This window comes from Tarenaya hassleriana, unplaced genomic scaffold, assembly GCF_000463585.1.
Source record: "Tarenaya hassleriana unplaced genomic scaffold, ASM46358v1 Cleome16, whole genome shotgun sequence".
Lineage (NCBI taxonomy): Eukaryota > Viridiplantae > Streptophyta > Magnoliopsida > Brassicales > Cleomaceae > Tarenaya > Tarenaya hassleriana.
In genome coordinates this window covers 720,443-734,050 of record NW_010965019.1, presented here as the reverse complement: position 1 = coordinate 734,050, position 13,608 = coordinate 720,443, and the positions used below count along the sequence as shown (strand labels likewise).

Sequence of the window (13,608 nt, the reverse complement as noted above, 5' to 3'; positions counted from 1 at the left end):
CCCCCCCCCCCCCCGGGTCTCAGACCACGCATATATTGGGCCTTAAATGGGCTTTATGAACAATGATTACGTATTTTGGGTCTTTAAGCCCAATAAATTTGGGTATGATATTAATTTCAGAACCGTATCTTCGTTGGTCCCTGATGGGCTTTTAGTCAGACTATAAGCCCAATAAGTACAAGCCGTCGGCATAAACCCTCTTTCGCTCTCTCGTGTTAAACCTCGGATCATCAAACTCTGCAGCGGAAGAGCTTGAGCTCCTCCCAAAAAAATGGCGACCTCCCAGAAAGTCTTCACTGCAGAAACCCTACGTGCCGCCGCTAAGCAATCTCTCCGCTGCCTCGTTGTTCCCGTCCGTCTTCGTCGCGCTATCAAAAAATTTCTTCGAGGTACCCTTTTTTCCGATCTTCGCGCATTTCTGATTTTTCGATTCGATTTTAGATTTCTATGCATCTTTTGATGGAATTTTCTGACATGGGTTTCTTTTCCATCGTGCATTTTCTTTCCCGGGTATTGTTTCAGAGCACGATGACCCGCACATGAGGAAGAAGGTGATTCAGTTGTCGGAATCGTTCAAAGAAATAAAGGACACGAATCTGCTTTTGCCCGAAACCACAGCGAAGGAGCTTGTGGATCCAATGAAGTCGGTGGGGTCCAAGCGTTGGAAGATTCAGACCGTTTATGGAGATAGCGGTCTTGAATACAGAGATGGGGAGACAGCAGCTTATGTTGCTTCTCGTATGCCCGCTGTCTTTTCCGCCTGTTATAGAGTCCTCACTGAGGTATTCTTTTGTTTTAATTCTCCGAAACATCTGCGCTTTATTTGTGTGTTGGTTTCGTGTTAGCTTTTCCGTTGGTAAAAGGAAATGGAATGTTATAACTGCGCGGAGGAAGAAGTTTCCAGTTTTAGCTTGAATAATGTGGTCCATGCTTTATTTCTATGAAGCAAAGATAGATTTTGACTAACATCGTGTGTTGGACGCTAAGTTGGGTTATAGGATAGGAGTGATGTAAGGATGTTCTTGCGGAGATCTCGTGATAGATTTGAACTTTGTGTAGAGGAAAGAGCTCAGTAATGGTTTGAAAGCTTGCAAATGTCTTATTCTTCTGATTATCGAAAGACAATGCTGATGTTCTCTGTGGTTTCGTTAGATTCGTAGGAGATTACCAGATTTTGCTCCTGAAAAAGTGCTGGATTTTGGTGCTGGTACCGGTTCGGGGTTCTGGTGAGGAGATAAATGGCTTTGTTGTACTCTACTCTGTCACCACAGTCAATTTAGTCTTGATTGTGATAAAAACTTTTTAGGGCGGTTAAAGAAGTTTGGCCAAAGTCCGTGGAAAAAATAAATCTGGTCGAGCCATCACAGTCCATGCAGCGTGCAGGGCGTAGCTTAATACAGGGTAATTACTTCTTTTACTAGTTTTTCTAAGTTCTCAGACAAGATCACAAATGATTTTTGATACAAATATGCAAGGTCTAAAGGATGTACCTCTGATCCATGGGTATACTAGCCTTCTAGCACTTAGTAAAGACATCAGTAGCTCCGAGAGGAAACATGATCTTGTGATCGCTGTAAGTTGTTTCCTTGTCCAAGAAATCTCTTGCTGGCTACAGAATTGATTTATTAATTTTATTGTCTGCTGATTAAATTTCCGAATCTTTTCCTGTGCCAATGAAGTCCTATGTGCTAGGGGAGATTCCGTCCTTGAAAGACAGAATTACCGTAGTTCGCCAGCTCTGGGACCTTACCCAGGATGTATTGGTATGATTTTGAGTGTTATCACCTTAGATACTCCCCCAGTTATTCTATTCTTATAACTGAACTTGCAATTGCATGTCTTCTATTCCTACATTTGTCGAATCCTGTTAGCTTTATTGTGGGTTTAGTTACCTTGTTATTTTTTTTATGAACGTCTCCATTCATCAATTATCTATGAACAGGTGCTGCTTGAACCTGGAACACCACATGGTGCTAACATTATATCTCAGATGCGATCTCATATACTTTGGATGGAGAAAAGGGTAAGTATATGTGCTTATCAAAAAAATTTCTTATGCTATAAACAACAAATTATTACACTGTATGCATCGATGGTCAGGCACTATCCATGTCTTCGTTGTTGTTGTTGTCAAATATCTATGATGCTTATGATGCAAATTATTCATTTGTATTAGAAACTGCGTAAACTGGAAAAGAAGATGAAGAAAGAGCCTGAAAGCAAGGACCTGCTTGATCTCAAAGCCGGTGCTTATGTTGTTGCTCCGGTACATATGGAAATTCTTCCCAAAAAGCTCTCTTCTCCGTTGCAATCCAAAGATTTCAGTGTATCAGAATAACCATGTGAATGCATATATGTAAATGGATTTTAAATGCAGTGCCCTCATGATGGAAAATGCCCATTGGAGAACACCGGAAAGTATTGCCATTTTGTACAGCGCCTGCAGAGAACGTCATCTCAGCGTGCCTACAAGGTTTAGTAATTTATGGCATGTAGTCTTCTTTTGTAAATACGGTGAAGAGTATTGGGCGTAAAGTATCTCACTGTTTTTTTTTTTAAATTTTGCCAAACTTAAAACTCTTCAGCGCACAAAAGGCGAGCCCTTGCGTGGCTTTGAAGATGAGAAGTTTTGCTTTGTGGCTTTCAGACGAGGGCTTCGACCACGGTTGGTAGTCTTCTTCTTGTAAATGGATTATTTACTGTTAGGCAAAAAGTTTTTGAGAAATTAAGTTGTTGGGTCATATGCCTTAAAGTAGGGAGCCATGGCCTCTTGACGGTATAAAGTTTGAGACTTTGAAGGAGAAACATGCAAAGAGGAAACCTGAGGATCTTGAAATTGATTACGGTATGTCTGGACTTTTATGTTCCCTTTTTAACCCACTTTTAAGTAGTCTCGACGATAGGTTATGGAAATCAATGTGTGGAGTGGCGTGAATATTCTGTTTGAAACTGGAACGTTTGTGTGAAACTCATTGTGAATGAGATATGTGCAGAGGATTTTATCAAGACGCAGATTGTGGAAGTGCCATACATTGATCCAAGAGAGTACGACTCTGATATAGTTGAGAGTGATGCCATTGACGATACAGACAACGAAGAAGAAGAAACCTGTGAAGGAGAAGAGGGAGAAGAGATGGGGGCAAGGGCAGGGATGGGAGGAGGGTGGGGAAGGATAATATTCCCACCGATGAGAAGGGGGAAACAGGTGCAGTTGGATCTGTGCATGCCGACCAATGAGGATGGTTCTGAGGGTAAGTTTGAAAGGAGGGTGATAACGCAGAGCAAGAACCCTGATCTCCATTTTCAGGCCAAGCGATCCTTCTGGGGTGACCTTTGGCCATGCCGCAGCAGCCAAGACAACAAAGACATCAGTGCTGTCTAGTGTCATTTGTAATGAATGAGCAGATACATGATCAACTCAAATAGGGTTGCTTTTGTTTTGTATCATATGGTATTTTATTAAATTGGTTATTGTTCACTGTAAGTTGCAGCTTAATCAACTAATAAGAAGAACAAACAAAACATATACACACAATGCAATGCACAAACTCATTCAAAAGGAGACCATTCCTATACAAACTCTCGTCGAAAGGAGGACGTGTGTGTTAAACCCGAACGGGTAAGCCGTAATTGTGAAAAGCTCTGATTTTGCCGTCCCAAGTGGCAGCAACGATAACAAGCCCCCAAAGGTGGTGGTGGTGGTGATGGTGAGGCCAACCATTCCTCAACAACAACTTCATGTTTGGGCTTTCCACTCTTGGAAGCTTCTCTTCAGGCCATGTGGTAGTAGAAGTGGTTGATGATCCTCTCAAACAGTCAAGGGAAGAAGAAGAAGGGCACTGAGGTAGTAATAATCCATCTGAGATGAACCCTAAACCCAACCTGTTCTTGTCCACTGGCCCCCATGGTACTGCTACTGATGTGTTGTCTGACACAAACCTCTCACATGATCTTATGCTTTTGGGTTTCTTACTAGAAGAAGAAGAAGAAGCCTTCTGGTTGGGTTGAGAGGAGGAGTAGCTCCACACATTCACACTTGAGTCCTCTGTTGTCGAGACTATGTGCTTCCCGTCCGATGTGAATGAGGCAGAAGCAGTGCTCAATGTTGTCAATAGGCTATATCCTGTCACGAAACGAAAAACACGAGAAAGGTCACATCTTGATCCCACAAAAAGGGAACAGATATGTGTCGGCTTGTCTCAGTTCAACTTTTCCCCATAGAACATAGAACCCAGTAATTTTAAAAAGAGGGTTATAACGGGTGCAGAAGGAATCTCTGATCCAAACCTTTAAGCTTGCATATCAAATCAGCTCCACTCAGTATCCTGATTTGTGAATCAGCACAAGTGACCATCAGTTTGTCAATGTCGCCTGGGAAGTACTGTAAACCAGTTATCCTTTTGCTTGGCACTTCCTTCCTTTTCCCATGTAAACTGATCTCTCTGTCCAGCTGCAATTGATCATCTGAAAGAAATCCAAAAAGGTAAACGATGAGGCTCCAATGCTTTTTGTGGTCCAAGAAGAGTGCAAGTATTGCTAAACCTACACAGTATCTGGTAAAATCGACAGTCTCCTCTCATGGTTCCAGCCACTGCACCCTGCAGTAGAATGGCTTTGTAAGCAAAAGCTGGAAAATAATCTCTTTTAGGAAACCTCACAACTTTCATCGGTTAAGCTGATCAACTGGCCAAACCTTAGCGTCAGGACGATAACAGACGGCTGTAACAATGTCTCTTACATCAGTATAGTCAACCACCCGGCAGTGGGACACATCCCACATTCGAACTTTCCCGTCTATTGAACCGCTGATAAAGTAATCTTCATCCACCGGGTTGAACGCAACACATGTAACTTTAAGAAACACGAGATACTGTTAGTCTTGTGTTTCGCATATATTTAAATTTAACTAAGAGACAAGATAAGGAGCTCACCAAAATTCTTATGGGAGAATACTTTGAGGCATTCATGGGAACCTACACGCCACAAACGGACAGTCTTGTCCACAGAGGAAGACAGCAGCAACTGCAAGCATAGGCAGCGGACCTTAGGTCTTAAGATAATAAAACTAAGCCAATCTTTGGAAAAAAGGACTCTACTATACCCCTTTCTGTGACCAGGAAAGATCCAAGATTTCACCAGTGTGTCCCCGAAACTCATGCAGAGGAATCTCCGATATTGCAAAGACCTTTGGGGGCAATACGACACAAGTCAGATCAGATGACATCTTCAATAATCTTCTCTTCTTTTCAGAATTAAGAGGCTCAATCCGGGAAAGACCATCATCCGTTCTAAAGTAAGCGTAAGAGCCTGAATCAGACTCTGTCACTTCAAATCCATCTGCTCTCTCCTTCTCGGTTATTTCCCAGACACGAACAACACGATCTTCACCTGCAGTGCCCAAGTGTTTCCAGTCATGAGAGAACTTCATGGTTAAGATCGATCCATCATGCGCTGAGAATTCTTGGCCGACATAGAGAGTGGAGAGCTCCTTGAAATGCTTCTTATAAGAATGAACCCGAGCAAGTCTCCTCGACGGCGATCCTACTGATTCACCTTCTCTGGAGTCATTGTGTCTATGAAGAACATGCCTTAGAGCGCTTAGCTTTTTTAACCAGCCTTTAGTCCCCTTTTTGGTCGACTCATCACGTCTTTCTCTATGACTCAACAAGGAGTTTTCAAAACCACCAAAGCTGCTATTACTGGACTTGCTCGAACCCGGTTCGCTGAGTGCTTCATCCACGCAGCTGCTGCTGCTGGATTCATTCCTCACAAACACAACTTCACCATCCATGCTCTCCAATCTTCTGACATTATCCTCAATTGAATCTCCCAGAGAATTCGAAAGTGATGAAAGAGAAGAACGGTCTCCATTAGATTCGTTCCTCAACAACATGTTCTTCACTCTATCAACGTAATCGTCAGACGGAGATTGGTCCGAGTGATATGAGCGAGGGGTTCCCGTTTCGTCGGACTGATCTTTATCTCCATAATCGTTTGCTGAAGCTTTTTTGAAGCTAAAGCCCATGGATTCGAAAAACCTACGTCGGCGACTGAGAACACTCTCCGGATTCTGGTTCCAGAGATCAAAACCGCCGGTTTCTTGATCAATAAGACAACTGAAGTCATCGGAGAATTCGGAGTTGCAGTCGGAGATAGATGAGACCTCTTCGCGGGCATCAAAGAATTCGTCTTCCTCGTCCCCACAAGTATCCATCGCTAATTTGTTCCAAGACCCATCAAATCCTGATCGGCGCGTAACACACCCAGAATAGTCGCAGCAAGTCTAATATTTTGCAATAACCACAATCAGAACAAAACAAGGGCCCATCGACTGGTGATTGGCACGAAATAAGCCAGAATTGACGAATTCAAAGGGACAACCGCAAAAAGCTTATCTTTTGCCATAAACCAGAGTCAACCCAAAAATCAGAGGACACGAACTTTTTCCCAAAATCTGGGATTTAGCTCTTAAGGTAAGTTCTTAGTTCAACATACATCATGACAGAAACTGGGAAACAAGGACAAAACCCTTCTCGACCTAACAGGAAAGGATATTTTAACAAAAAGAAGAAGAAGTCGAGAAAACCACAACATGCCAATCTGCAAAAGGATTGCTTCGAAGTAAAACAAACAGCCAATCTCAACGATAAACAAATGGAAAGAATTCCAAAGAAAAAAGAAGACACCTGAACGTGTGGAAGATTTGCTTACCTGTCCCACCCGACAAAATTCTAGCGGAACCCAAGTTATCGTATCGTGTTCTTCCAATACGGATTTAAGAAAGGGAAAATATAAGTGAGAGGAAGAGGGTTTAACAAGGGCGATGGAGTGATTTTTCACGTGATTAGAGGAGTAAAAGCGAGTGGTTGTGTCGGTTTCCAAATTCCAGTGAAACCCTCTCGGGTTTAAGGGTTGCTATTGAGAGGGGTTGAGGCAAAGATCATTGGGAAATGAGAGAGTATGGTTAACGGAGGCTTGTTCGATTGTACGAAGTGTGGTCGGAGAATGGGCGATCATTTGCTTGTCGTTTTGCTCTCTCATCTTTTGAATTTCCGATGGTCAATCCATCACACTCGCTTCAATGTTTGCTTTTCGGTTTGTCAATTCATTGTTTTTTTTTTATAAATATATTTTCCCCTTAATTGCTACTATTTTTTCCATTAATACCATTTCAACAAAAAAATAGTTGCCATTTCTACCACTATTACAATACTACTTATAGAGTCTACTACAATAATACGTATATATATATATATATCAGTCACAGTTCATAAGGTTAATGCATCAAATATATATTTAGTGAAAGCCAATTTTTTTAATTATTCTTTATAAACTATACAGTTAAAGAAATTTCAAGAGGAAAAAATTAAACTGTAGCAGTTAAGTTATACGTAATGCGAGAAATTCCGTGTAAATCAAAAAGAGGAAAAAGAGAGCATTATTAATCAACCAGCTTCTGTTATATACAAAACTATCTTCCAATATTAACTCATTTTTAACGTTAATCCAACACACGAATCTTTCAACGTAGACTCGTCAATGCCTCTCTTTTTTTTTTTTTTCTCAAGTCAATATGTATTTTTCCCATTTAAATTGATTCATCCATCCGTCCATTTGTTAATTTGAATTAAACTAATACAATAACCCTACGACTTTGTATTTTATCATTTCTATTCTTTATTGCTTTGTGGTGATTTATATGGGCTGCTTCAGTTGAATAAACCATATAAAATAGAATTAATACTCTATATTTTATTCAGAATCGATAATTTAATAATATAATTTCTGCAAGTAGTGATTAAAAACAATTTCTGATAGAAAAAATAATACATAATTCTGGAGTTTAAGTAAGACATGGAAGCAAAAAAAAAAAAAAGTATCCGACATGTGGTTTAAAATTGTTGGGCTTATTTGTGGGCCTATAATAAAAGAGATGGGCCGTTGAGCAGCCCATACAAAGAGAATCGCGCTGGGGTCATCGAATGGGCTCTCCTGTGACGTTCCACGGGAGGTCAATCATCATGCATACGTAGTTGTAAATATAGTAGAGCGCGCACACACACACACACACACACACACATCTGTTATATCCTCAGACAAAAACGTCTTTGATGAAGTGAATAATGCAAGTGTGTGGTTTCTGCAACGTGCCGACATTGACCCCCTTGATCTTCATTTATTGGTCGCATCATAAATGTGGTCCATGCATAAGCCGCGATACGCCCTGGATTTTCGGGGGTTATTTACTTTCCTCGATTTTCGCCAGACGTAAAAAACAATTAGTGTACCCGTGAAAAATGACGTTCCACTAAACATATACATGTACGCGTTAGTAACTAAAAGGACCCTCGTGCACTACTCTAGCAATGGCTTGTGATTTTTTTTTTAATTGATGCATTTTTAATGGTACATATGTAGCCCAATGGGAGGAGAGAGTGAAAAATCACTAAGCCCAGGGACCATATAATATATCAGATATGGTGGGTTCGGTCCCCCTAGAGGTTACCCGAAACATGGAGTTATAATTAACACCAAAACAATGCCCATTAACATTTGCTTTGCCTAATTTAGTTGCATCGTCCCATGTGGGCGCCATCATGCAATGCTCTCTTTGGCGTCTTACTAAAAAAATCTCCGATTAACTCATTTCATTATGTATATACACGTAAATAGAGAGAGGCAAAAGGGTAATTGATGTACCCAGAATCAAGCAAACCAAACGTTCATACATAAATAAGATAAATATGTGCATGATGTATGTAAGATGATATCGAGTTCTCTCGTCATATATCCCATGCATAGTATGCATGTATGGCAGGTTCAATTGGATCATTCCCATGGATTTCTTTTTTTAAAATTAAATATTAATTAAACAGACCCAGACATTCTCCTCGAGAAGTGAGATGCAGTGGGACCCAGATTAAATCTAATCGGACGGTGGATCTAATCTAACCCATGCGGCTGTACGGTACATATGACAGCACAAGATTCCTTTTCTTTTCTTTTTAAATTCTGGTGCATATAAATTCCATAATTTTTTTTTTGGTAAAAACAAAATTCACATTGAATGAGAGAGGGTTTACTAATTCAAGGAGGTTGCCTTTAAGCTCCTCGTCAACTTTTTATCATCTGAGGCCGGTCGATTATATCACGTACACATTCATCCGTTAGTGCTCTTATATATATATATATATTATTCCGATGCTGTGCATAAATCAAGCCAGATTTGCATTTATTTATATTATATGTATACATATATGATATATATATATATATGCACACCAACTGTGTAGACCTACGGTGAGGAGGATAGGTGCTGACGTTGATCGCAATAGCGGAATAGGTCGACGCCTAGAGGAGATCAGACGGCTGAGATTGGACTCCTTCCGGAAAAAGGAAAGAAATGGGGTCCACCTAAGCAAGCTAATCTCAACCGTCCAAGGGCGCTCTAGCCCTTGAACACGTGTCAACATCCCTAGGATTTGTGTTCTTAGATGTCCCGCTCAGTCTCCAGATTCACCGGCTGCACTACTACGTCGTTTTTTTTTTTTTTGTAAATACGATCGATTAGAGTGGGTCCATTGTCCCTTGATCACCTGTCGGGTTTGGTACTCACATAATATTCGCATGGAAAAAAGTATGAATGTAACCAATTCGCCGCATTCACATTTATATACAAATATATATATATATGTATATAAATATCAAAGTTTGCTTGGCCTTGCATGTGAATGGAATAAAACGAGATGAAACGGGAGAGGTGAACGATTTAGGTTAATTTAAATCAAAAGACACACTAATTCTCATCTGTATATTTTAACCTTTAATATTCCCATGAGACGAAATAACAAAAAAATATATATATGTTAATGAAAATAAAATGCAAGAAATAATGCGTAGGCAGAGCGCATTAATGGAGCCAGAGCACTAAGTAAATAAGCTAACAGATTGATATGTGCATTTACAAACGAGGTTGGCCCTCCTACTATTTTCCCTCGCACATCACAAAGACCATCCATCTTATTTCATTAATTAATATAATCCGTCTTGGATGAAAAAAAAACAATAGAAATAATGCAATAACTTATTTTGTCCCATACTTTTTATTTATTAATATTGCCATTCGAAGATAACAGACAATTAACAATCGCATCATTTCTACATTTAGATTTTTAAGCTGTTTTCCAAGGAATTAACTAATAACAACAACAATAATACAAATTCATATCGACGTGTATAACTGTTGACCACATAGATTAATGGTTAACAACATTGTCACCCGTGCTGCTTAAACAGCACAATTCATTTGTAACTCAATTTGGAGTTTGATAGCGCAAAAAAATATTAAATTAATATAAAAGAGTACAAAAATAAATAAATAAATAAACATTAAACAAAAAATTGTAGGTGCCATTTTCATTTTTATTAGGAGTGACTATTTCGGTTATTAACCGAATAATCGAGTCAAACCGAACCGAATAAGATATAACCGTATTCGAACCGAATCCGACATCAAAATCGAACAATCATGATTTTTTTAAATACAAAAAAATCGAAATCGAATCGAACCGAATAAAAAATAACCGAAAAAACTGATAATTTCTTTAAAAAAATAATTTTTTTTACCGAAATCGAACCGAACCCGAAATGAAAAATAATCGAACCGAAACGAATAAAAGTTTATATAAAAACTGAATGGTTATAGTTTTTCCATAACTGAAATAAAGGAACCCGAATATAATTAAACCGAATCCACATCGAAATGTGAAATGGCAACCGCTAATTTTTATACATACGGGGGCAGAGTTTAGTTAGATAGGAAAATAAATTAAAGATTCCCCCTTCCCATGTCATGTCTCCGGCTTGCTTTTTCAGAAACCAGCTTTAGCCATCGTACTCTCTCTCCCTCTTCATCTTCAACGTCGCCTTCGTCGTCCTCTGGATTTTAATCAGTAACAGCCATGAACACAGCCCAGTGGCCGCACGTATATATATGTTTTGCCTTTCTTCTGATCTCCCCGTCTCTCTGATTTGAATCTTGTTCTCATGCCTTTTCCCATCTTTCTTTTTTGTTTGCTTTTTTAATTTCCTTTCCGATTATGTTTTTGACATAAAATTTCAGTATTCTGGCGTTCTTTGGTCAGCTGGTTTGATGTTAATGATCTTTTTTTTTTTCCATTGTTGATCAAAGCTGTGTTTCTTTACAATTCTTTGAAGGGCTGGTTTTTTCCATATAAAAACATGTCTAAAGTTTCGTTGTTGTTTTTTTTTTGCAGGAGATTGTTGTGAAGCCAATAGATGAGATCGTCACAAACACATGCCTGAAGCCAACTCAGCCGACGCAGACGGCGGCCGAGAGACAGACAAGACCACAGAAGGACCAAGCTTTGAATTGTCCGAGGTGTAACTCAACGAACACCAAGTTCTGTTACTACAACAACTATAGCCTGACACAACCAAGATACTTCTGCAAAACCTGTAGAAGGTATTGGACTGAAGGCGGGTCTCTCAGAAGCATCCCCGTTGGCGGTGGCTCGAGGAAGAACAAGAGATCTTTCTCTTCCTCTTCGAATTCCTCGTCGTCTTCCTCTCCTTCTTCTCCAAGGAAACATCTTTCCGTTAGTACAACACAGACCACTGGTACAAACCCTAAGATCACTAATGCCCAAGAAGATAAAGGTCTGAATTTGGCTTTTTCTCAAGGGATTGGGAATGCCCATGAAGCTCAAGACCTGAATTTGGCATTTTCTCAAGGTTTTGTGGATGGCCACGACAGTGGTTCTGAGTTTCTGCAAATGCCCATCATGAAGAACCCACCGATCTCATCGTCATCTGGTTTATCTTCTGCTTCTTCGTGTTCTACTTTCATGGCTTTGCCCACTGCTCATGATCCATCAGTTTACACTGCAGCAGTATCTGGATTTGGCCTGAATTACCCACCAATGCAAGAATTCATGAGACCAGCTTTGGGTTTCTCCCTTGATCCTGACGACCCTCTGAATCGGGAAGACGGTTCCAATGCAACAAACACGAGTGGGAGGCTTCTGTTCCCGTTCGAGAATCTGAAACTACCAGTTTCGTCATCAAGTACCAATAGTGGTAGTGGTGGTGGTAATGGGATTGATAATCATCATCGCCATGATCATCGGGGAAGCATTGATGAGCACGAGAAGGAAGAAGAAGCGGACCACTCGGGTGGGTTTTGGACTGGCATGTTAGGCGGTGGATCATGGTGATTATAGGATCAAAAGATTATATTAGGCATTTCATTTCATCATTAAGGACATAGGATATATTCATCTTTCCGATTAGATAAAATGTATAACCTGATCATGGTTTAGGGGGAGTTTTGTTCTATTAAAATTTACCGGCCATGTTACACAAATGGATATACGTTGGATTCTACACTTCTCCATGGAAGTAGTTCAACGCCATTTGCATTTGCCTCCTTACATTTACATTGCGAGACACGGGGTAAACATCAGTACTTCAATGAATGAAGGGTGATACGGGGTTTAAGCTGTAAGGAGAAACCAGAGTTTCCTCGTATTCGTAGGGATGAAAGGAATGCAGGTCGAAAGATTTATCAAGGTCGATCTTACTCGGCATGTTTCAGTCCATGTCGTGGACGAATAGTTCCATCGCTTCTTGGATCTACATTTAAAGTTTCAGACTTCACCTCTTTTATCAGAAATAACCTCAGAAGATGCAGTGTAGCAATAAACAGTTCATCCATCTACCCATCCCGAAAGGGGAGGTAGGCCACTGTGTCATATGAAATTTCCTGAGCTGAACGTAAATTGCTTACTTTTACATAAAAGAATAGAAAAGTGGTATGTTTACAAAAGACTGGTCCTCTTGGGGTATATTGTGAAAGTGGTGGACGTAATGTCTGTACAGACATGTCTGATGACTTCCAATCTCACAGAGACGGTTTTCCTCTCTTCAGGTTTCATTGATTCCAAATATACGGACCTTGTGCATGTGCGGAAATTTTGCTACCACCAGTATAAATACTGCAAATGTGTTGAGGAAGAGCATCGGATGTTGATAGTCTGTCGTGTGTGAGGCTATCAAGTACCTGCTTACCAATACATTCATCAGAGGATAGAGATAAGAGTGCCATCATGCCAAATCTTGAAGAACCCGACCACCGGAACAGACCAAAATGCATATTCGTAAGGGCCAGTAATCCGCATGAGTAATACCAGGACAGGTCAAATACTACAGATTGTAGAAAAAAAAAAAGAGGAAAAGAGATGATACTCGTATTTAATGTAGAATATCCCCTCTAATTTGGTGCTTATCAGCTAAGAACAATACGCAATACGACAGCACTGTATGAAATGTCCGAAGAAAGAACATAAGATCTAGCATGAGATACACGAATGCAGAAAGCCTAAACTGAGGGTCAGGATCATCCAGAGCCTAGAAAAGGAAAATAGCAAAAGGGGAAAGTACACTAAGTCCAATAAGAATGTGGATTCCGGCAACAGAAAGCAAAACAAATCAGTTGTGCTCAAGAGCGTAAGGAACGCTTGAGAGCATTTAAGCAAGTCATTAGCTAGATTGAACTGAGAAGATGTAATGCATATGAGACAGCAGGAA

General features: G+C 40.1%; 4 protein-coding genes across 7 annotated transcripts in view; 2 read left to right on the top strand and 2 right to left on the bottom strand.

Moving 5' to 3' along the window:
- Positions 1-214: 214 nt before the first annotated feature.
- Positions 215-3,484, top strand: LOC104809314. 2 transcript variants are annotated; one of them, XM_010535257.1, is made up of 12 exons: positions 215-389; positions 523-782; positions 1,153-1,226; positions 1,307-1,401; positions 1,476-1,573; positions 1,680-1,763; positions 1,943-2,023; positions 2,177-2,266; positions 2,378-2,473; positions 2,586-2,665; positions 2,754-2,845; positions 2,994-3,484. In XM_010535257.1, exons 1-12 carry the CDS (start codon positions 272-274, stop codon positions 3,380-3,382), a joined length of 1,557 nt encoding a protein of 518 aa, XP_010533559.1. In that variant the 5' UTR covers positions 215-271; the 3' UTR covers positions 3,383-3,484. The 2 variants fall into 2 exon arrangements, with proteins under 2 accessions (XP_010533559.1, XP_010533560.1); XM_010535258.2 differs by having other exon boundaries at positions 272-389; positions 2,757-2,845.
- Positions 3,472-7,039, bottom strand: LOC104809316 (WD repeat-containing protein 44-like). 3 transcript variants are annotated; one of them, XM_010535261.1, is made up of 7 exons: positions 6,687-7,039; positions 5,102-6,283; positions 4,932-5,022; positions 4,694-4,851; positions 4,547-4,598; positions 4,288-4,464; positions 3,472-4,123 (listed from the first exon to the last, which is right to left on the bottom strand). In XM_010535261.1, the coding sequence occupies exons 2-7, from the start codon at positions 6,212-6,214 to the stop codon at positions 3,606-3,608; spliced, it is 2,109 nt and encodes a 702-aa protein (XP_010533563.1). In that variant the 5' UTR covers positions 6,215-6,283; positions 6,687-7,039; the 3' UTR covers positions 3,472-3,605. The 3 variants fall into 3 exon arrangements, with proteins under 3 accessions (XP_010533563.1, XP_010533562.1, XP_010533561.1); XM_010535260.1 differs by having other exon boundaries at positions 5,102-6,600; positions 6,712-7,039; XM_010535259.1 differs by having other exon boundaries at positions 6,712-7,038.
- A 3,779-nt stretch (positions 7,040-10,818) lies between these two features.
- Positions 10,819-12,429, top strand: LOC104809313 (dof zinc finger protein DOF1.8-like). Its single transcript, XM_010535256.2, has 2 exons — positions 10,819-10,985; positions 11,277-12,429. The coding sequence occupies exons 1-2, from the start codon at positions 10,962-10,964 to the stop codon at positions 12,234-12,236; spliced, it is 984 nt and encodes a 327-aa protein (XP_010533558.1). The 5' UTR covers positions 10,819-10,961; the 3' UTR covers positions 12,237-12,429.
- Positions 12,430-12,659: 230 nt separating this feature from the next.
- LOC104809312 (uncharacterized protein C119.09c-like) overlaps positions 12,660-13,608 on the bottom strand; it is a 2,066-nt gene continuing 1,117 nt past the window's right edge. Inside the window, exon 3 of the mRNA XM_010535255.2 lies at positions 12,660-13,081. Within this exon, the coding sequence (XP_010533557.1) occupies positions 12,946-13,081 (136 nt within the window). The 3' untranslated portion in view covers positions 12,660-12,945. The remainder of the gene's footprint in view (positions 13,082-13,608) is intronic.